The sequence below is a fragment of the Notechis scutatus genome, chromosome 1 (assembly GCF_049901735.1).
Source record: "Notechis scutatus isolate UNSWTSFEM ecotype Mainland chromosome 1, rNotScu1.2, whole genome shotgun sequence".
In the NCBI taxonomy this organism is placed as follows: Eukaryota; Metazoa; Chordata; class Lepidosauria; order Squamata; family Elapidae; genus Notechis; species Notechis scutatus.
The window spans coordinates 206,091,899-206,116,603 of record NC_142009.1 but is presented as its reverse complement, the minus strand read 5'-3'; the positions used below and the strand labels follow the sequence as shown (position 1 = coordinate 206,116,603).

General features: G+C 36.8%; 1 protein-coding gene across 4 annotated transcripts in view; it reads left to right on the top strand.

Annotated features, from left to right (window-relative positions):
* KYNU (kynureninase) overlaps positions 1-24,705 on the top strand; it is a 119,816-nt gene that overhangs the window by 81,882 nt on the left and 13,229 nt on the right. For all 4 annotated transcript variants that reach the window (XM_087950080.1, XM_026673517.2, XM_087950082.1 and 1 more), the window contains exons 9-10: positions 2,622-2,720; positions 3,641-3,714. In XM_087950080.1, the coding sequence (XP_087806206.1) occupies positions 2,622-2,720; positions 3,641-3,714 (173 nt within the window). The remainder of the gene's footprint in view (positions 1-2,621; positions 2,721-3,640; positions 3,715-24,705) is intronic.

The window sequence follows — 24,705 nt, the reverse complement described above, 5'->3', positions numbered from 1 at the left end:
GTTTGTTATTTCTTATTTGTTTTCTGTGCTTTGCATAATGCCAGGGGATAGAATGAATGATAGGCGTGCTTGTATTTTCAGTCAGAATACAACCGATTTAAAATGTTTTTGCAGAATGTTCTGGCTAAGGCTGGCCTACCCATGCTTGGAACAAAGTGTTTTGTTTATTTTCCTTTTGCTTTGTGCATGTTCCTGTGCATTATATATTCTAGAGGTATCTAGTATTATGATAATCAAGTGGCCAGCCTTGAAGAAGTACATATCTTTCGTATATATCTCCAAAGGAGAGCTGGAATATGCAGTAATTTTGTTTTGTATTAGCTCTGGTTCTGAATCTGGAAGTGGAGGAGGGGGACAGAGGAGGAGGTCAACAAAGTCATGTAATATATAGAGGTTCTCTTACACTGAGGGATTTCAGAAATATCGTTGTTACTCATTGACAGATATTTGCTAATTAAGTTTTTATATTTTTTTCCAAATCAATTTCTTGAGTTTCTTTCCAGTGTGGTGGTGCCTACATGTAGACATCTTCACTGTAAAATGTTAAATGAAGTAAATAGGCTTGAAAAATAATCTTAAACTATTTCTCCATCTTTATTGTACAACTCAGTCAACATTTTTTGGTCAGATTTTATTCTGTTGGTATGGCATGGCATGACATGAATTGGAGCTGGTTTAATTCCAAACACATCCCATCACCATCCAATTGTCCTGCTTTTCTTATGGGTTCTGTTTTACTTGTAAATTGTGTAGTATTGCTTAACAGGCATGCTTCAGATCTTGTCTTCTTTCTGATTTATTCTTATTCTTTGTAACCATTTATTTCCTTCCTTCCTTCCTTCTTTTCTTCCTTCTTTCCTTCTTTCCTCATTTCTCAGGAGTGGTTATTATAAACAATTTACAGATGTAGAGATAAACAACTATTTATAGTCGAACCCTCAGCTATAAATATTATGTTCTATCAGAACTACTTTAACTTATTCCAAATGAATTGATTATCATAGGATAGAAATTTTGGGTTGTTCCTTTTACCTGATAGTATTTAACAAATAGCCCTACTCAATAGCCCTATTCCTGACGTGAACTATATTAAATTTCATATGAATTTCTTTCCCTAGTGAATAGCAAATCTCTTCCATGTGAGCTATTGGTAAATATTATTATTAATATTGAGGTTTCCTCCATTGTTAAACATTCTTGTGATACATTCTAAATACTTTTACTGCAATGCAAATAAACTGATTGATTGATTGATTTAAGTGTCTCTTACTTCAGTAATTAATGTCTCAATTAATACCAAGGCAAATTTAAGGATAGAACCAACAAAAGTTCAGTCACCACCACTAAAGCAACCAAAATGCTGCTGGCATTTCAGCAGCAAGGTTTGCAAATGTAATGATGAAAATGGCACTATGAAACATTTGGGACATTCAGCACTCAATGTTCCTTACCTTTAATATCTATAAATCTCCCACCCACCCCAAAAATAAAAAAGGGGTTGAAAAACCACTAGAATCATCTCTATGAGACACCTCTAACCTGGAAAAGAAAACCTGCCATTACATTGATAGCAAAGAATCCTGGCTAAAAAGAAAAATCCATTAGTAGCACACAGCAGTGTTTAATTTTCCCACTTGCATTTTTTTTAATCTATCATTTTCAGCTTTATTTTGAAACTTACACAGTCTGCAAGTTTGTCCTTTCACCCTGAAAGGACTTTCTGTGCTGGCAGCCTCATTAGTGGCTTCATTAGAATTAGCGTGTTGCACTTATAAATGCAATTATTTTCAGAGAGGGAGATACAGCCAAGTAGAGTTAATATATTGAAATACGGCTTTAATAATTTAGATGGAGAAAAAGACAGAAGCCAAAGTTTCCTAAGTCTTTGTGTTCTTATTTGAGAAAAGATTTGAGAATTTATGCCCTTGCTGTTGATCCTCCCACCATACTTATAAAGGCTTTTAAAAATATGTAAAATATTCTTCAGTGAGCAGTCCGTACAAAAAAAATGTACTATATTTTTCAACATTTTATTTTTCTGCAACTATTTTTTTATTTAAACATACTGCCATCAAGTGGCAATTTGTATAAATAAACCATAGTTTGTATCTTACATGGTCTTTCAGTTTCAGAAGTGAAATGGGAAAAAATATTCTAAACTGCATTTTTAACATTTTTAAGACACTTCTCTTAATTTATTTCCAATTTGGGGTGAACATGTTTTCACAATATGGAAATGCTGGAAATATTTCAAAATAAATGAAAACCGGGTTCTTAGGATCCATGAAAATTAGGTAAATATAAAAATAGGTAACCTGTATAGTTTTGGGAGAGAAAACACCCTGTCTTTTGTCTAAAAAAAGATTTTTCTTCCAACATGGACTCTCAAGTCAATAAAATAACGTGTATTAGGTTCAGAGAAGCTAAATGTTGTTGCCATTTGGGGAAAAAGCACTTTTGGGACATTACCTCATCTATTTCTAAGTTCAAGTCATCAAGGCTAATATGGCTGTTTTTAAATATTTAAGTTCTTAAAAATTGTGTAAAAGTTGTAAAAATATATATTTTTTAAAGTTCAGTAAAAATGTAATGAAACATGATGACATCTGTTTGTCTAAAAGGGCTGCTTTGTTGGATTTGACCTGGCCCATGCTGTTGGCAATGTAGAACTACATTTACATGAGTGGGGAGTTGACTTCGCTTGCTGGTGTTCTTACAAGGTGAGCATATATTTATCATTCCAAATAATTAGCAGTAATTAATTTAAGTTGCTCTTGTGCAAACTCAGAGCCAATATCGAACAGTTGGTTAAATGTCAGAGAGGATAACCTATTATTTATTTCAAACAACTTTCGGTATATTTTAGGATAATGAATAGTGCACTTAGATAAAACGAGCATCAGTAAAAATTGATAAAAAATAGCAGTACGAGTCCAAAAATGAGAGTGAGAGAACTTTCTATAAATTAGTATGAAACAAAAATTCTACTAATGCATAACAGAACTTGAAGGATACATTTTAAATGTTCTTTCTCAATCTAAAGAAAGTCTAGAAATTGAATGGATAGTCCCTTCATGGACCACTGCCTTGTCATGACTAAGGGGCTTGTGCAACGCAAAGAAGCTATGAGCTATGCCATGCAGAACCACCCAAGACAGACAGGTCATAGTGGAGAGCTCTCTGATAAAACATAGTCCACTAGAGAAGGAAATGGCAACCCTCTCCAGTATCCTAGCCAAGATAAAACCCATGGACAGTATCAAAAGACTAAAATATATGACACCTCAGGTCAGAAAGTGTCCAATATGCTACTGGGAAAGAGTGGAGAGCATGTATAAGTAGCTCCAGAGGATGAGATGGTTAGATGGTGTCATCAGTGCAGTCAGGCAGGGGCTTGAGTGGACCCCAGGAGACAGTGGAGGACAGGGAGGTGGGGCTGGTGTGCTGTGTGATCCATGGGATGGAATGGAGTCAGGCACAACATAAAGACTGAACAACAATCTATTTTTAAGAATCCTCTGTTCACAGTTATTTGGATCAGTATGACAGTACTCTCCAAAATAGGGGGAAAAAAGCTTGTTTTGCTTTCTATGCATGATGAAATCAAGAGGATATTTAAATGAGGAATTCCATCTTACAGTATCTGAATTCTGGAGCTGGGGGTCTAGCCGGTGCTTACATTCATGAGAAACATTCCAAGACTATGAAACCAGCGTAAGTATACTTCTAGATTGTTGGTAGAAATATCCTTCTGGGTTCAGTTCCAAGTGGGGAAAAAGACACTGGAAACATGGACACTATTTGGAAAGATGGTTTAATGGTGGACAGCAGGACCACATGGCTTGAAGCTCCAAAGTAGGATGATCACATGCTCCAAGGTGAAGGAAAAAGAGAAAAAAGGGGCCGGCCAAGATGCTGAGACCCTTATATGCCTTAGTGTTTCCTGTTCCTGTGCAAGAAATGCATCCCCTTGGCTGTCAGACTCCCAGGGATGGGGGGTCTTAGCTAACTTTGTAGGCTTCCCTGAGTTCCAGGCTTGGTTGAGCCTTGTTGGATGATGATGCACTGAAAGGGCTCTTGGGCAATTGTTATACCTTTACCTGGAGATCTTTGTTATGTAAAGTATTCTGGCCCAGGCCTTAATGGCCACCCATTAACAAAGGTGGGGAGGGGATGAGTTTTTGCCTCTCTGAGTTTCTACTTTACTCTTTTTAGGAGAAATATTCTGCCTTTTTAATATTTCCCAGGATATTTCATTTTTCTAGGAGAGGGGTGGGTGCTAACTTCCTACAAGACAATATGTGCTAATATTAACTTTTTGCTGAATTCATTGGTTTGTACTTATAAAAGTGTTGATAAATATAAACCACATATTTGCACGGGTTATGATTTGGTCCTATGAAAGGTGCATATTTTTCTGCCTTTTGCATGTAGAATGGATTCCACATTTTTAGTTTTTTTAAACATTTTTATTGAGTTATAAGGTAAAATAAGATGCAAAATACAAAAGTAAATAGCAGAATGGTGGGGAGGAAAAGTGGGGGGAGGAGTGAGGAAGGGTAGGGAAAAAAGTGAAGGAAACCTCGACTTCTGACTCCCTCTGTTGCAGTAAAATAAGGCATTAACACTAAATCAAAACTTTTTTTTTCAAAAACAGCATTTTTAAAGTAATAGGATTTATATTTCATGAAGTGCCAAGGGGTGTCTGTCTGTCTGTCTGTCTGTGCGTCTCTCTCTCTCTCACACAGACACACAGACATACACTTAGTATATCTTGCACATGTTCGCAGTAATAAAAGACTGTCTTTGCACAAGTTGAAAACAAGCATTTTCTGAAATAGTCAAGCGCTCATGAAACATTACACAATCACAATATTGTTCTAAGAAATTTGCACAGAGAAGAGAGATATGAGTGGAGATCTAGGCTTCCTACCCTGCAACATCACTGTAAGGGAGTGTAGAACTTTCTGGAATGATCCTGTGACTATACAATGTTATGTGATGCTCAAGCATTCAAATAAATTCAGATCACTTGGCAGTTGCAGGAAGATCATATCATTTTGAGCATGTGTGAACCATTTTAATACAGAGAGTCAGAGATACGTAACTCCATGTGCTTAATATAAGCTCAGCTCTTCTCTTCTGTACATCTTCAGGTTAGGATGGCAGTTGGGATCACAGTGATTTGCCATTGCTCGTGGTATGGTAAAGCACATCATCGCATGACTGCATTGCTTAACAACAGCAATCCAGGCAGGCAGATTGCATTTGTAACCCCAAGATGTGTGAAGTGGAAAGCAGTGAAGAGTCTCAAGTAAGGAGTGTGGCATTGCCACAGGAGCATGGGGGAAGCCTGATGCAAACAGCATGTGACTTGGTGCTGCGTAAGCACAGGAAAACCAAGGAGGCAAGAGCGTAGGTGTGCACAAGCACAGGAAGGCCATGGAAAGGAGGGATCGGTGCAAGCATGGGAAGGCTGAAGAAAGAATGGTATACGTGCTTGTGACTTCCAAGGAGTCTGAAGAAAGGAGGCCATGGATCCATGTGAGTGTAGGGAAGCCATGGAAAAGAGGGTGTGGTGCAGTGCTCAGTGAAGACCAGCGGGGTGAGGATGGGTAGGAGACTTAACCAGTATGATTTGTGATCTTCCCTGCCTGCTTCCCTGTTGACTTTTTTCTGGGAAGTGAGCAGGGAAGATCATGTAACTGCAGGACACTGCAACCATTGTCAGTTCGATCTGGTTACCAAGTGCCTGAATTGTAATCACATGGGTATGTTGCAATGGCTGGATCTACAAGGACCAATCATAAGTTCCACTCATTCCTGGCACCATCAACTTTGAATAGTCTCTGAACGAGTGGTTGTTAAGTGAGGACTGCCTGTGTACAGTACACAGTGTGTTGTTGTTTTTACTTATGAAGAATCAACTTGTTATTCATCTGGCTTGAACGAAAGGGCAGTAGATGCCAATTGTTATAGAAATACTTGATCAAAAAGACCTCTTTCTCTGTTCTATGTAGACTTTAGGGTGGGAGAAAGTTCACCAAACTGGAGTTAATATAGCCTTCCATTTTTCCTTAAAGAACTATTTGTTTTAATGGGACCTGATTTGTTAGGATTACAGCTGTGATAACAAAACTGCAATGTAAGAAGAATTTTAGCTTTCCCCCACATCATGTTGGTGTTCTGGAAGTGAACATCGGAAGCCCCACTTTCCCAAATGTGTATGATAGAAGTGTGATATACGGTTCAAATTTGTAGGGATGAAATGGGTATGGGAAGAAAAGACACTGGGAAAAAGCCACAGAGATTCTTTGTTTTGTAGATCACAAGGGGAAAAGATAGCCTGCTGCCTTGAGGAGGTTGTGATCTAGTATGATGGAATTTAAAAAGTCACACACCTGACATGGTAAATCTGCACACAACCAGGAAATTATAGCTATAGTAAAAGATATGCTAGCATTTCCCGCTTCTCTAAAGCCTTGTTCCGGGATAACATATCCTATTATTTTCCTTCACTCCTCGTGTCTTTATTAATGTGAGAGCATAAAAAGAGTAGCAGTCACTGGGAGAGAGGCAGAGAAAAAAATTAGAATGACAGAAAGTCATGTTTGAGTGTTTCCAGTATTTGTCCTTTCCCTCAGGTTACTGACCAAGATATGCTCATTTCTGAAATATGATCCCCTGATATCAAGAAAAAAACAGGAGAGAATTTCTTTTAAGAAGCTCCCCAACTTGTGTTGTAGGATTGTAATATTTACACGGTAGTCTAAACATTCATGGCATGAATCATGTTGAAACATAATTTATAAGATAACCTCTGAAATTTGCACATTCCCTCTCCCTGTGAAATCTATTATTTTGCATGATAAATTCTCCTTATAGCCTTTATGTAAGAGCAGCTATTCAGTCCTACAGTTATGATACTTACAATACTCCATGGAGAATCGGTTGTAAGAATTAGTCCTTCTGGTTGTATAATCCCAAGAGAATTTGGCAGAAGAAGGAAAAGTTTGTCGCTCTATATAGGAAACTAGCTTCCAGCTAGAGAAACAAGGATTTAGCATGATATAGCATGTGCAATCTTTAACAAACAAAACTAGGTCATCCCTATAGAAAACAAAATGTAATGAAATACAAAGGGCTGAATCCAGATTTAATGCTTGGTAGAGTGCCGAGGATGGTAGAGAAAGAAGATTCCAGATTCCAAGTTCCTTATGGTGTTTAATAGCAAACTGAAGGAATGCTTTTGAATCGGGAGACAGAGAATCCTGGAATCTACAACATTAGCATAAAGGATCAATGGTTTGCTGTTTCAGTGTCAAGACTTTTTTGTTTTGGTTCTAGGTTGACAAAGAGGAATAACCTTTCATCCATTCTTATGGCAGAATTCAACCAACAAAGTATGATTGTTAACATACAGAACAATGTTATGGTGCCATCAATGTTATATAATCTGCATTAGGCAGTCTCAATATATCAGAAAGAATTACAGCATAAAAGTCAACTATAGGGAAAAAAACAAAACAAATGAAGTTAAAATAGTTTATACTTGCAGTCTTCCAGAATAGCCTCAGTTAAATTAGTGTTTATTTATGGATAAAAGATTGGTCTTCAGATTTGGCATATTAGTTCCTAATGTTCAAGATCTTTGTCATCTGTTTCTTTTTATTTTCCGCCAAATATCATCGGGTCACCCAGTAAGGCATTGAGACAAAACTGAATTTGTCTATGTCATAGTATTCCATTTTGTAGCTGATTTAAATGCAGAACATTTTGCTCTATGCTGTACAATCTGTTAGTGATATGCTGCTTCTGGAAAGTCTTTAGTCCTCATTTGAATCAAGGATGACACCCAGTGGCCAGACAGGTTCATTCCAATGTATAAATGGGGAACATGATTTCATTTCTTTTTTCTTTTAGTGATCTGTTCGAGAAATAATTAAATCCCTCTTCCTCATGAACTCTCTATTGTCATTTAAATTGTTTAATCACTTTTTCCACATTGTGTCTCACATGAGGGTAACATTTCCCATTGCCCATAGAGATTTTTTTTTTTAAAAAAACCCCTCTTTCATATTATTGATATTTCAGAAAAATAATTCATCTGGAATTTATTGAATTACAATAAGTGCAATCAATGTAGCCATATGAATCCCTATTCTTCTGACTAATAAAGGACACTTAAACAAAGTTTTTTATCAAGATAAATTAGGATGCATTGTCAATTCCTAATATCATTTGTACTGCTTTTGAAAATTGTTACACTAGTTTCATATTATTCCAAAGATAAAACCATAAATAACAATAGCACTTAGACATATGCCACTCTTTACTGCTTTTCAGCCCTCTCTAAGCAGTTTACAATGTCAGCATATTGCCCGCCTAACAATCTGACTCCTCATTTTATCCATCTCAGAAAGACAGAAGATTGTAAATGTTCTGAATATTAATATATTTAAAACCTTGACTTTGTTTTACAACTCCTTGGATCACTTCTGAGATAATGGGGGATACTGTACTAGAGTCTTCTTCATAAGAATGTGAATTTCAGTTGGTAGGTGTAAATAGTATTAGACAAAACAAAGACCATAAAATAGGAAATGTAAGGCAATAGAGAAATATGTGATCAGTATTGCTTTCATCGTTCTAATATAACACACCAGACATGTTCTACAGTTCTATAAACTGCAGATTATTGAAATAATTGTGATTATAAGCTTCAGCTCAGCAATGTTTTCAAGACTGATCACCATCATGCAATGCAATCTTAAACAAAGCCTGGATGAGAAAGCACATCCATAACACACACACACACACACACACACACACACACACACACACCACATACACACAGAGAGACATTCTTAAATATACTTGTTAAGTTCCTGGAAATTTCAACAATATTATGGTTCTTTGTATTTTGGGAGTTACCACTGTTTAGGTGATTGGCAAACTGGCATGAACTTTTATGGATTACAGTCTGTACAATTGGGTATAGGGAATGTTATAAGTATACTCATGGATGGAGATGGAAGTGAGGTCAGAATAATGAAAATGCAGGTCAGAGGGAAATATAAGAGTTGTAGTGAAGGCATCACATTTATTACAACAATATTGCAACCCAATGGCAAGGTTCTTAAAGGAGTTTCTTCATTCTTCAGTGTTGAAAGGAAAAGATAGTGTGTTCTATCAATCTCAACAATTACAGTACATGCATTCACTTTTAGAACTTTATTTATCATGAATTTTCTAATGTAGAGCTTTTTATATTCTCTTGGTATCCACCATTTGATGATCAGGAGAAGTAGCTGATCATTTACCACTTAAGGGAGAAATTTCCAGATAATCTGAGTTTGATATTTTTTTTTTAACGCTTACTTCTCTTTCCCAAGCTCAAAGAAAACCTTTATGGGCATCTTGCTACAAATCCCCATCTTTCAGAGCTTGCCAGAGTACCTGAAACAAAATGTAAAATGATAAGGATTGCTTACGCATGGTTGTATCACATGTAGTATCTAGAATATGTTGTTCTGTATAGTGACTACATACCAGGTTGTATCAAAGCTAACAATAACAAGTCCTTGGGAAAGACTCAATAGGTGGATAAAAGTGTCAAATCCAGTCTAAACATCTGGTTGGCTGTGTGAACAACCATGCTAATATTTTATTAAAATTATGCTATCTGACTCCTGATGATTTATAATTGTTAAAATATTTTTTAAAAAGAACAATGATGGCAGAGACGAAGAGAAAGGAAACTAGTGGTATCAATCATCCTCTTCAAAAGTCTGGACAAAGACAAGTTTTTAAGACCCTTTGAAATCTCAGTAGTGTGGGAGCTGATCCAATTTTGTAGGAAACTTCATTCCAGAAGGCGGATACTACTACAGGAAGGTACTTTACCAGAGTCCTGAGAAAGGTTTACCAATATATGAAAAGCCACCAAAACATTAACCAAACTTTTTTTGATAGAATGTTTATGGAGATTCTCAATCATCCAAGTCATGGCTGTCCCAAAAGTGCTTTAGCAGTTAGAACTGGAGATGTTTCTTGAATAAGAAGCAAAATGTTTTCAAAGAAATAAAAAACCAAGTTGCCTTTTGGAAAAGTACCTTTGGGACTATTTTGGTAGAAGATCAAAACAAAATAACACTCATCTTAGAATTTAACATGCAATATTTTATTATAGAAGTATAACGTGTAGAGTGGGTCTAGATAAGAGGCCTCTGCAAATCAGTCCTGATTATGTTCGAAATTCAACACCAACAAGATTTAATTCAAGCTACTTTATTCAGTTTTTTAAAAATATGCCTATAAGCTATAATGTGAAAGCATCCAAAAGCCTGCGGCTGCTTCATTTTTGGCAGAATGGGATGACATTAACCCTGCTAAGTTTCATCTGGTTAATTCTCACTGCAGTACATTTTTTTTTCAAGCAGAGATGAGGAAAAAACAGTGTAGATGTGCTAAACCAGTTGTTTTATCCCAACCTCAAAATAAACATTTCTCAGAGTTTTAAAGTGCTAAGTTATCTACTTGCCCTTCTGGGAAACAGGCTTGGCATGACATTGAAACATAATCTCTCACTTACCCTTGGGGACACAAAGCTTCGTTGCCTTGATCAGGTGGGTGCCAAGAGCACTGGCCAAGCTATTTGGCAAAGGTGTTCCTTCCCAAGGAAGATCACCCCTGTCTCCCTTGACTAGGATGCCAGGCCAAGTAGAGCACATTGGCAAAGCTTAGCTCCCTCTGAGCAGACTTGGAGAAGTACCCTTGACTTTCCCTTGAAGTGTAATGTAGCTCTGCTGCAACTAAGTCACTTGTGTCACACTTGTTGGCAAGTTGCCAGGATTGGCAAGTTTGAGCTTTCTCTGGGAAGCAATAACAATAGCACTTAGACTTGTATACTGCTTCATAGTGCTTTTACAGCCCTCTCTAAGCGGTTTACAGAATCAGCATATTGCCCCAACAATCTGGGTCCTCATTTTACCAACCTCGGAAGGATGGAAAGCTGAGTCAATCTTGAGCTGGCCAGGATCAAACTCTTGGCTGTGGGCAGAGTTAGCCAGTAATATTGTGTTCCAATCATTGCACTCCTACGTCTATTTGTAGCCAACTTTGACAGAATATCAATCTTGGGCAAGGCAAGCTTATCTCTTATGGACATGGATATAGTTGGTGTTGGCTTGCTATTAGTTGACTGTGTTAGGAGAAGCAGCCTGTGTTCTGACCAAGGCTTCCTGAGACAATAACAATCACATGCTGTTCCCAAAAACCTTTTGTTTTATTTCAACAGTTGTGAATTATATGCATTCACATCCCATAATGAATCCCAAACAATTTATAAATAGTCCAACAGAAGTCTGCCACAGTCTTTCGGGATAAGGCTGATAAGCACCCACCTTATTTCCCTTGAAATTGAAATTGCCAATTAGCTGTACGAGGCCAAATGGAGCCCAAAGTCAACACGGAGCTTCAGATTTTAAACTGACCAGAATGAACAAAGTTGCTTCCTGCAAGGGCTCATGTCCCTTTGCTCCTCCTTTATGTCTTATGGGAAGGGCCAATCATCTCCAAGCCTTACTCCCGAGTTGTCCCTTTTGTCTTAACTGTTCTTGCCTTCTGGCAACTTTGCAGAAGAGCATACTGGGAACCAGCTCCCCTATTTCTCTGCCTTGCTAATGTCAGATTCTGGAGTCTGCACATAACTCTCAGATGGCCCTGGTCCCATCTCTGTGTCGGACATAGATCCCTCGTCTGAGCCCGCCCTGGACTCCAGGACTGGCCCATGTTCCTCTCCACTGTCTGACTCTGCTGCCTGCTCCACAGGCCGCCAACAGACCACAATAGCCTGGTACAGTGGGATGCAGTGTCACAAAGATAAGCTGACGGAAAAAGAGGGCAGCATAGAGAAAGTGGCATTTAAAACTCGGCCATCCAAATATTATTAAGCCTAACACAAATTTGCCCACATGTCAAGAGGCTTCTATTTGTCATAATTATGCAGTGATCAAAAGTAAACTTTCACTCCAGACTCATATTTTGTTCATCAGCCTTGTGTCCATATTTGGTGTGCTGAGAGCTGAACTCCCATAAAGGTGCTCCTCGACTTATGACCATAATTGATCCCAAAATTTCCAGTGGTAAGCAACACAGTTGTGAAGTGAAGTTTGCCCCATTTTATGACCTTTCTTGCCATAGTTTTTAAGTGAATCACTGCAGTTGTTAAATTAGTAACACAGTTAAGTGAATCTGCCTTCCCTATTGACTTTTCTTGCCATAAGGTTGCAAAAGGTGATTACTTGACCTTGGAACACTGGAACTGTCATAACTATGAGTTAGTTGCCAAGCGTCTGAGTTTTGATCACATGACCATGGAGATGCTACAACAGTTGACTTTACAGGAAAGGAAATTGCTTAGAACAGTGGTTTCAAACTCAGTGCCCGGGGGCTGTGGGGTGCTTAAATCTGGCCCGTGGGGCTGTCCTGGAAACAGCCCTAGACTGGCCCATGGTGCCTCTGCCAGTGAAAACAGAGCTCTCCCCCCCTCCCCCTGAGCTCCGTTTTCACTGGCAGAAGGTTGCAGAATGCCATCCCAGCTGAAAACAGCTAGTGAGGGCAACATGTTTTCATGGGCAGAAGGCTGCAGGAGGCCATTGCAGTGGAAAATGGAGCCTGGGAGCCCATTTTCACTGGCAGAGTGCTTGGACCACCACAGGCGCCCCCTGACACAAGTGACATGCTGGCCACGCCCGCCCCAGCCCTCCGAGGTCAAACACAACCCTGATGCGGCCCTCAATGAAATCGAGTTTGACACCCCGGCTTAGAAGAATCCCAAAGTGTCTTTCTTGGTTTTTGGAGCTTGACACATTGTCTGAGGAGAATCCACCCATTCCATTAGAATAAGAGAGAGAACAACGGGCCTGTGGCTGATCACCCTGAAGGAGTTAATGCGGGAAAGTGAATGAAGCCCCAAGCAATTTTAGTCCTGACATCCCAGAAGATCTTCTGTTAAGCAGGGTATTTAATGAGCTGATAAAACTCCAGTAGTTTTACAGGTTGCTGATTACCTTTTGAAACCCTGGTGTCTTCATTATTAGTTGGGGCTTGCTGTCTAATTTTAGATCACTTCTCATCAATTAAGTACATACAATGTAAGGGGGGGGAGTATAAATACCTGCATTGCTTTGAATATTTGCAAATTGGATAGTACTTGCTCATAGACAAAACAATAAGTATCTTTATATAAAAGACTGGAAATTGCATGTGGATTCTTTGCTGAAAATGGGAAAAAATGTGATTTACGGATTTGCTGATGGAGAAGGGTTGGCTATGGGAAGAAGGGAGGGGAGGGATAATAAATTTATAATTGGTATAAAGAAGATCAGAAGTCACTTTATATATCTTTCTCTCCTTTTTCTCCTGCACTTATTTGTTTTCTATTAATTTTTCTTTATATATTTTCACCTAAAAGTTCTAATAAAAATTGTTCTTATGGGATTCTTATTGAATTTTTTTAAAACATAAAGACTGATGTAAAGAAAAAGAAGGAAAGCAAAGAAAAAGCAAAAAGTGCAAGGAAAGAATGGGAAAAAATGAAAAGAAAGAAAAAAGTAACTTCACAAATTTATGATTACAATTATATTTTAACTTCCTTCTCTTTAGAGTTACCTCATAGTACTCTTTGTCCCATAATCCGTCCTGTCTAATCATCAAAACCATACATTATAAGTTCATCTTTTTCATGTTGTGCAAAAAAATTATTAGAGGTTTCTAGTCACCAAAGAGTGTAGAAAATTTCTCTAATCAAACAAATGAATTATCCATCTCCATAAGATCTGTCAATTTCATCAACTATTCCCTTATACTGAGTAATTTGAATCTTTCCATCTCTCTGCATATAATCTTGCTGCAGTAATAATTTATTGAAATAATCTTCCATGGCTTTTATTAATCTTTTTATCCATTAGCCCTAATAAGACGAGTGCTGACTTCAGTTGAATATTAATCTCTAAACTCCTTAGTATCAAAATATGTATTTGAATCCAAAATATTTTAGCTTTTTGTACATGTCCACCAAGTATGATAAAAAAAATTTCATCTTGTTCACATTTCCAAAATACACTTGAAGTACCTTTATGCATTCTATAGAATTTCTCTGATGTCATATAATAAAAAGGTGTCATTTTATAAAAAATCTCTTTTAACATCAACACAATGTAAATTTCAACTAACCACCTGTTTTTCCATTGGTCCATCTTTATATTATAACCAAAATTCTTAACTTACTATATAGTATATTCTTTAACCTGTTCTTCCTCCATTTCAAATTTCAACAAATGTTTATACATTTTAACAATCATATGTTCACTATCAGTACGCTGATATGGAGCAAATTAAATTATTTCTAAGTTTGCTCCATACCATAAATCTTTTTGTCCCTTTTGAATCTTTCTGATAACTGTAAATGGGAAAACCTTTGGCAACTGCTATTAATTGCTCTTTTGATAAATTAGTAACATTGTGCAAAAGGTGATCACAAGATCCTGGGACACTGCAACCATCATAAATGCATGCCAGTTGCCAATGGTCGTAAGTATGAAAAACAGTCATGTCACCTTTTTCAGTGCCATTGTAGCTTTATATATATATAGTATATATACTGTACATATATATATATAAATCCAGTGCTTAGGTCCCGTCTCATATATATATATAAATACCCATGAAAACTTAAGAATGAATATATATATATATATTCTTAAGTTTTCACGGGTATTTATATGTATGGTATTCAGGTTTGTTCAGGTATTTTCCCACGTCATTATAGTTGTGCTTTTAAAGTTGTAACAATGTTTCGACAGAATCTCATCTGCCATCATCAGGCTTCTGTATAGTGCTTGTCTGTGAGTCAGGCTTTCACAGCCGTTTGTCTGACTCACAGATGAACACTATACAGAAGCCTGATGATGGCAGATGAGATTCTGCCGAAACGTTGCTACAAATTTAAAAGCACAACAATAATGACGTGGGAAAATACCTGAACAAAGCTGAATACCATACATGTAAGTACCCACGAAAACTTAAGAAAATATATATGTGTGTGTGTGTGTGCGTGTGTGTGTGTGTCATTCAGCTTTGTTCAGGTATTTTCCCACGTCATTTTAGTTGTGCTTTTAAAGTTGTAAGTACCTGCAAAAACTTAAGAAAACATACATACATACATACATACATACATACATACATACATACATACATACATATATATATATATCAGTGTGTGTGTGTGTGTGTTTTATTTTTATTCATAAATATTTTGAAAACTATTGTCAGGGCATATCATTTACAAACAAAAAACAAAAAAAACAAATACTAACATGTATACTAACAACAAAAATAATAGTGTAACAGAATAATTTTAAATAGATTTTTATCTCTAACCACTTGTAAAATCTATTCCATGTTAAGTAATATTCTGTGTCTTCTTTGTTCTTTATTTTTAATGTCAATCTGTCCATCTCTGCACAGTCTAGTATTTTCCGAATTACGCCCTCATCTGATGGAGTGTTCCCATTTTTCCAATATTGTGCAAATACAATCCTTGCAGCTGTCAATACATGCAAAACTAAATATACCAGGAGTCTCCAACCTTGGCAATTTTAAGACTTGTGGACTTCAACTTCCAGAATTCCTCAGCCGGCTGGCTGAGGAATTTTGGGAATTGAAGTCCATAAGTCTTAAAGTTGCCAAGGTTGAAGACCACTGAAATAAATATACAGTCCCTTTATCATAGCTCTCTGGCATTATACCCAACAAAAGTATTTCTGGCTTTAGATCTATATGTTGCTTAATCATCTTTTCCAACCATGTATGTATTTTTGTCCAATATTTTATTGCTTTCGTACAAGTCCAGCACATATGATAAGTACCTGGGGTTTGATTACACTTCCAACATTTGGTAGACATGTCACCAAACATTTTTGCTAATCTTGCCGGTGGCAAGTGCTACCTATAAAACATTTTATAGAGTCTTTCCTTATATGCAATAGTCATTGTCAGTTTATAGTTCCTGTTCCATTGTAACTTTGAATGGTCACTAAAAGAATGTAAGTTGAGGATTACTTATAAATCAAATACATCTATAGCAACCGTTTCACACAAAGATAACCAGGCCGTGAAATATTTTTATTTTTGTCCCCTGTGTTCATTTCATGGGACTAAGCTTCTGAAGATTTCACCAACATGTGAGGAGTAAAACTCCAACTCAAAAGTTATTGGAATACAAAACAGTTTTATTGAAGCATTTGCAAAGGCTGGTGGATCTCAATACAAAGGCAAGTGGCCATATCCAAATAACATAAAAGCATAGTTTTATAATCACCCTACACCTGTCAGTTTACACCACATCATTCCTTTCCAGGCCCAGTTGATAGGCGCAGTCTGGTCACATGCTTTCTGACCGCCTATAATCTACTATTAATACCTAAATGTTTAAAGTTAGTTAAGCCCAGAGGTGGTATTCAGCAGGTTCTGACCAGTTCTGGAGCAGAAATTTTGAGTAGTTCAGAGAACCGGCAAATACCACCTCTGACTGGAGATTTTACAGTATCCTTCCCCTGTCATGCCCACCAAGCCACGCCCATAGAACCGGTAGTAAAAAAAATTGAATCCCAGCACTGGTTAAGCTCTTATTGTCACCCAAACTTGCTAAGCATTCATCCCCCTCTTGTCTCACTTCTTTGATATTCCCCTATCAATTCACTTATTTCACAAGAATTGCAATACAGCCATAGAAAAGAACATTGATCAAGTGAAAAAAAAAACATTTGAGAGAGAAAAACATAGGTTTGGGTTAGATACATTCTCAACCTTTCCCAAGGTTGACTTGACTATTTTCTTTGTTCACAAAGGCCTGAGAACAGTTAAAAATGCTACAACATATTAAATGCTCTCCTGCCAGTCCCAGACTCCAAAAGAGATGCCTTTTCTTGAAAGTTAAGGCTTATGGGAAAATATCAGCAAAAGAATTGAAAAGCAAATTTAAACATGGCTGTACCTTGGATATGTAGTTCATAAGGTATGTGCTAGTCCATATAATGGAAAATTACAACTTATTATATTATTCCCCACAAACATAATCATGAATTATGTGCAGTATTTCCTCCCACATACTCATAACAAACCACTCAAGTCCACCATTGCAGTGCATTAAAAAAAATTGGAGGATTTGATCCAGGATAGAATAACCAACTTTTATATGGATTAGGAAGTATGTTCCTAACACCGTTTTTGTTAAATACAACAATTTCTCTTTTTGCCTCCACTTAAAAGACAAACCAGAGCTGAAATGCCTGGCTTCTTTTCAAAACAATAACAAAGAATTTTGCATGTAAGATCCATAAAGTATACAAAATGAGATGAAAAGTTTTATTTCAGAGTGTACAGCAACATAACTTTTTTCAGATTTCTTCTTATCGCTAGCAAACAGCAATTATTTCTAAAAAGGGGGCACATATAAAACTAGCAGAGACAACCGAATTCTAGCCACATTTACAAACTCTGTTAACAAGAGGCAGAGCTTATTTCGGACTGCAGCTATAGTAAGATTTTGCATAAAGAAAGCAAATTTGCCTGTTGATCGGCTAGCCATTTCTTATCCATTGTGGTAAAATAATGTTAAAATGCTCATCAGTTCTCCCACCCCACCCCATTTTACTCCAGCATCTTAAAGCACCCTTGACTACATTCCAGAATAAGCTAATTTTTGCTGCCAAATAAAGAAGGGGAAGCATTTTAAGTGCCTCTAGCTCATTTCAAAACCAAAAGTTAAAACTTCCCCTGAGAAGAGGCAGTTTAGGAATAAACCCTTTGGCTAATTAGGTTTAATGGGACATTGTCTTGGGAGATGTGATTTATTAGGCCAGTCTAGGCACACAATAGTCCTGCAGGGTTCAGTTTGTGCATTCTCTAACTGAATGGCAAATGTCCAAGCAGTTTTTAGAATATTTCATTAAGCATTATTAAGAGAATGAAGGACAAACTACACGTTACACTCACAAGTCTGTAAAGGTTTGGACCTGAGAAGCATACTTAGGAGGTTGAGATATTGAGTGAAAACATGGGGAGAAAAGAATTTGTTACATTAAACCACAAACACTAGTTTTCACCATTACCATCAAGTTTCATCATCATATTCCTTTTCATATAACAGACTTTCTTTATGAAAGCTGACCCTTTTTTTTTTTTTCAAAGGTTGGACTAAGATGTTTTCTAAAAGTCTGTTACACTAATCAGGTGAATAATTATAGTGGATTATATATTTCATGCTTGCAACATCAAATACTATTTAAAGATTTTAAAAAAAATTGGCACATGGAATCTATACAACTTTGGGATTGTTTTCTGAGAGATTTGAACAGTCCTCTTATAGAAAAGAGGTATAACATACAACGCTTCCAAAAATTAGGAAATATCTTTGGACATTGATTCCTCACTGAGGTATTTTTCCTCATTGTCATATTATATTCCTGCTTTCCTTGGGAAAGGATAAGAAAGAAGTGCACAAATGCCTTAAAGTAGTCAGAGTGTCGATTGTTTACTTGTTAAAGTAGATTCGGTATACAAGGGCCCTTTCTTAAGCATCTATCTGCTTGCCTCTAAGGTTAACATAGGATGTTTAATCATGCAATGAGTCATCAAACAAATCGTTTTTTTATGCTGGAGACAATTAACCACTAATAGAAGCAAATAAACCTCTTTATGTCCCCAACGTGTAAATTTTCCATCCGCTTCTGTTCAATATAACCACTGCGCAACAGCTCCTCTTTTTATTAAATGCATAGGCAATAACTCTGAAAGCGTATAACCCTTTTGTGAAGTTATTACAGAATATGTAAGAACGTATGACAGGGAAAGTGTTTAAAGGAAGCTGCAAATTATCTAGAGAATTGAATGGGTTAGTGTAACGCTCTAAAGCACACTAAAGCAAGAAGGCAAGATCATTTTAAAACATCTATTTTTAAACCGGTGTGGTCTTTTTCAGGACAGTTTAAAAAGTATGGGTAACTATGTGACTACATATCAAAGACAAAATGAGGGTAAATTTACATATTCTGCAGACAATAGCTGTAAGAGTCAAATTGTTAATAAGCAATTAGTGTTTTCCTGCTGTGACTCACTGTGCACAAATTTCTGAGATGTGCTTGCTGAGTATTAGGACTTTCTTCCTTCTACAACCTTTGAGGCTTTTCCAGGTGCATCTAACCCTAATTGTTCAGCCGTATTTCTTCCCCATTCCAACACCAACCAAGGACAATATATAAAAATATGTTAGACTTGTCACCCATTTCCTCGGAGGGAAATCTGGTGACTACTAGTGACTGGAAATAGAGGCGAGAAAGTGCCGTTCACATTTGGTCATTTTATTTTGACTTAAAGATGAATGGAAACCATTATAACTCAACTGTGTGGAAAGGCTCTTAGAATTGTACCTATTTGACTTGGAATTGGGGGTGCTGTGGATAATTTCTTAAACTTGTAAGTTTCATGAACTTTGTGAAACCAGTTCAGTTAATCCCGAGATTGAGTGATGTCTATAGCGCAAAGCATAATTTTCAAAGTAGTTATGTACTAAAGGAATAAATTGCCCCATACATCATTCTCCATAAATCAATTGGGTTCGTCCCAACAGGCAACTGTATTTTCCTTAATACATAAACACATTCTAAAGTTTCCATAAAAGTGACCACATTTTGTGCTACAACAATACTTTACAATTGGGTCTGCATAAAATTCAGTTTTGCTAAGTTTCTGTTACAAAAGTGGATTTTATGTTGGACGTTTTGTATTTCAATTGGAATAGCTTGGTTTTTTTTATTTAGGACCTCACCATACATACATAAAGGAATTATAATGGTTTGTACCATAAATAATTATATTTAGAGCCAGAGTGCTTTCCTCACTGATGAATTGAGAGGAAACCTTTAAATAAGATTAGAAACAATTTTAATTGTGCAGACAAGTTTACCGGGTAAGGAGTAAGTGGGCGGGAAGGGTTCCCACAGGCCATGTGGGTGGTGCAGTCTTGTGTTTCTGTGCAGCCTGGATTAATTGCTTTGTGGGGGTGCTCTGGGGGTGAGATTTCTCTGCGGTCCACCAAAATTTTCTCACGGCCCACCAGTGGGCCATGGCCCACCAGTTGCCGACCGCTGCTCTAAATCCAAAGATGATATTTGTAAGAAAGTAAACCAGTCAGTCTTAATTTCTGAAATTTTATCTGCTTACCTGGATAGAAAGATGTATTGGTTTGTTCTGTCTGCAATTGAAGATAATTTAGCATTATTCCTTCACAAGGTGTTTGCCAAAAAATACACTCAAGGCTCATTCAACAAATGAAGGAAGATAAAGTAAGGGTACTAAGATCTGCTTGAAAGCAGAAACTGTAGCCTAGAAAGGACATTAAGAGCATATGCATTATCTTAAATCCATTTGAATGCTTTTTGAAATGTAATCATATTTTCATCCCACCCACCAGCACGATATTGTGTTACTATTTTTCATCATATTCAAATATATTTAGAATAATAAGCAGAAATGATATCATCCGAACATGCATACATTGGTTCCCAGTTAAATTTCCCAAGGAAAACAGAAAGATTGAACTGTTATTTATTCCAAAGTATTTTTGGCTGTCTTCCTCTTTCCTCCCTTCTAATGGAAATGAACCTCATAAATCCAGCTGATAGAAATAATATATGGGTCCTCTGCAATGATAGGCAATCACAAGTTGATTTAACAGCCTTAATTCAACTTCATTAGCCTTGCGGGAGGAGCTTTGGTAAGAGCTCTTCTTCAGATTTAATTTAGACTTCAACTCTTTTTGTGGGCAGCTCGTGCTTTTCCTCCGCCGATTCTCAGTGAATGAAATTACCACTCTCTTCACAAATGCCAGAGGCTTCCAAGAATTCAACAAGCCCTGATTGGATTCTCAGCATAATAGCCATTTCTCTTTCACATACTCCGAGCACAAAAAACTTGTACCTTGTTATAAAAGTGAACACAATCTCCTTTTGTTTTGACCTGGAGGGGTAATACAGAGGGACATGTTCAGAGATTGGTGAATTCCCAACTGAATGGAATATAAAGGACTAACAAGGAAAAAAATCAATCTTTAAGGGAGACACAACCTGAGGCCTTGTCTTCAGACTTCTACCAGTGGTAAATTACGTTGGATTTGGCCAGCAAGATAGCTTAAGTTTGTTTTCTTGCTTTGTGTTTCATAAATACAATGTGAATTATCAAAACTATTTAATTAACTGAAATGGGAACAACAATATATAAAAAAGGATGAAATGGGGGGGGAAAAGAGAATTTGGTGGGGGGGAAATAACTACTTAAATTGTGATATTTTCATATAAGATAAGGTTGGTTTAATGGTTAAGGCACTAGGCAGACATGAAAACCGGCAGGGTGACTTTAAGCCAGTAACTCTCAGCCCAAACCATGTGACAGGTTTGTTGTGGTAGGGAAAATTGGAGGAAGAAGGAGTATTAAATATGTTCACGGTCTTGAGTTATGTATAAAAAATAATAAAGCTAGGATGAGATAAACAAATCCTACTCAAAATTGTGACATTTCCATCTAACACAGCCAAGGTAGCCTTGTTATGCTTGTCATTGCATTATAATGTAATGTAAAGTTTTAGGGTTACTCTATGTATCTTCCTTCCTCCTGAAATTGTGCTTTTTCGTTTATTCAATAGATGGGCCAAAATGAAAGAGCCTACCGAAGGAAGTCTTAACTTCACCAACCATGTTCAATAGCATTTAAAAAAAAAAGACCATAGCAGGTCTTTCTATTTGCATTTCCATTATTTTTAAGTTTTTCACAAAAGCAGACAAATAATAAATTTGGAACTTTTCATAGGACTGTTTTATATGTACTATGATAACAATCTGCTAGCAATTCCATCCATAAATAGAATAGGATTGATAATTAGGCAACATTTGCACGTAGCTGAAAAGGGCAAGGGAAGAATATAGTGTGGATCTTGGACTTTAGCAATAAGAAATGAAATGAAACTTGACATTTAAATTCTTACAGATACATAGTCCTTATAAACACGCAGCTAATCATTAGCCACAAGATGCATAACAGCGTCTAATATTTTAATGCTAAATACTCCATTCAAGAGGCATGTACGACACAGATATTTTCACCAGTTATTTTTCTCCTTATATTGTTGGAATAATTGTGCAGTGTGGATTAAAATTTAAGAAACAGGTTGTGTTAAAAGAGAGAAGAGAAAAAAAATATTTCCGAATATATACCCTGTTTCCCTGAAAATAAAACTCAACTGGAAAATAAGCCCTAGCGTGATTTTTCAGGATGCTTGTAATATAAGCCCAACCCTGAAAATAAGACCCAGTTAAGATTGCCAGCCGGATGGACGCATCTAGAGCCGTATTTTCCAAAAATAAGACCTAACTGGAAAATAATCCCTAATGTGACTTTTGGAGCAAAAATTAATATAGGACCCGGTCTTATTTTCAGGGAAACACAGTGCACTAAAAATTGAAATGGAAAGATGGTGAGAAATGGCCAGCCACTTAAAATCTTAATGGTGGTACCCTTTACAGAAGATCTCTCTGATTTGAAAAACACCACGTGAATCCCTATGTCATTCACTTTTTTAAAAAAGAGAGAAACAAGTGCCGAGTGTGGAAAGGAAGTGCCTTCTTCCCTCTGTAGAACACAAATTTACCCCATGATTTTTCAGTTATAAATTATAAATGTGCAGTGTGCTCATCTGTTATTCAGCAGCCTGAGCCAAAGGATGCAGGGGGCTGGGGGCCTCTCTTCCTTTCTGTTCTTTAAACCAGATCTCCTTTGATGTCTATACCACTTATACACAGCAATCATTACATCCTACATTCTAGCATCATTAATGCAACTACAAACGAAACAAGTCAAGTTTTGAATACCCAATGTTTTATTTTAATCACACATGTGAATGGAAAACTGAACTAAGTAAAAAGAATAATAATACTTCTGGATGGGACTGCTCCTTAGAGTAGCTCTGCTTGAAAGCAAAGGGAGAGAGGGATGGCCCTTGTGGGCATCAGCTTCATTCTTCAAAATCTTCCATTTTCTCATCTCTTGTTTTGCAAAAGGGAGCATATTTGGAAGGTAAAAATTGGGCCTCTGAAATATGTTTCACCATGTTTGTGTCTCCTCTGCCTTGATGTTGGACAAGGAACTGTAACCATCCTCAGGGGTTACCTATAATCGTGGCATTTTTATTATTTATATCTTGTCTTTCTGGCAAAGTTATAGGGCTTTCTTTTTTTCTTATATCTCACTCTGTGTTTTACTAGGGCAGCTCCTTAAAAGTTGAAATTACAATTAACCAAATTAGAACAAACATATTTAAATTACCTAGAATAAAAGAACAATATAAAATTGGTATGTTGAAATAACAACAAACAAAGCCACACCAAACTAATTATACTGAGGAAGAACTGCAGGATGCTAGAAGTTTGATGTTTTGGTAGTAAAATCTAATGTACTATGTACATCAAGTGCCTTGCTCATAGGTTATCAATCTTAAATTACCCAGTATCTGAAAATCTGCAAACCCTTAATACCATAATTCAAAACCCCATTGAAATTCTCTCTCCCTGTCCCCCCTCTTCATCAGTCAACATCAATGGCTATTATAAATCTGGCAAAATCTATAAGCTTAGGTTTAGGAATACAGATCCGGCTCAAAAGAAAGTTCAACTTTACAACTTTGAGCCAAAAATGAACTTGGCTTTCCTTCAACTCATCACTGCAGTTCCTAAATTCCTTTGTAACTTTCTGAATCTATATATTTGCATGAAATAATAGCAAAAGTAGATACACAGAGGAAAGTAGCTTTCTTCTTAGCCTTTTTGTCTGTGTCCTGGTGCATTAATTTTATTTGAGACTTGCAAGTACTGAATGCAAAATGCAGTTTACTAACTATTTGGCTCCATATACTGTCACTAGCATGAAAGGAAATTATGAAAGTGCAGAATTTCAGGAGTGGAAAATTATCTGGTATCCAGGAGCACACTTAATGTGGGCCACCTACCAATTGTGGCTTGCAAAATACAAGAATGGGGCTATATCATTCATGGGCAAGATCATATTTCTAGGTCAGGTGAAGACTTTTTTTCCTTTCCTTTTTTTTTAAAAAAAATGCACCTAATTTTCTTTATGGCTTATACCCCTCTAGTTTTAGGTTTTTTGTTTATTTTCTGTTAGGAAATCACATTGCTGAATTTTGTAACAGTCAGAGTAGGGTTCAATAAGAGATGTGGAAGCTTCAGTTCCAAAAGCAACAAGTACCTTGGTCATATCCTCCCATTCAAGCTAATGTTGAATTCTCACCACACCAGTTGCACACAAATTTTCCAGTAAACTTTATTGTAGCATTGTCCTGTATAATTTTAATGCTTCTTGTTTTATATATTTATAAAACCCTATAACAACATCTCAGCTATTTTGATTCTTAACAGGCTTGTCACTTGTCAGAAGCAGTATTAAGGCTAATTTTATGTTTCCCTTACCCCATGCAAAACCAATACTCGTTTAGAGTTCAAATTTTTCAGCCCTTTCCTAAGTCATCAATATTTATACAGGCCATTAGGATGGAGGTAAACTAGACCCAAGTGAACA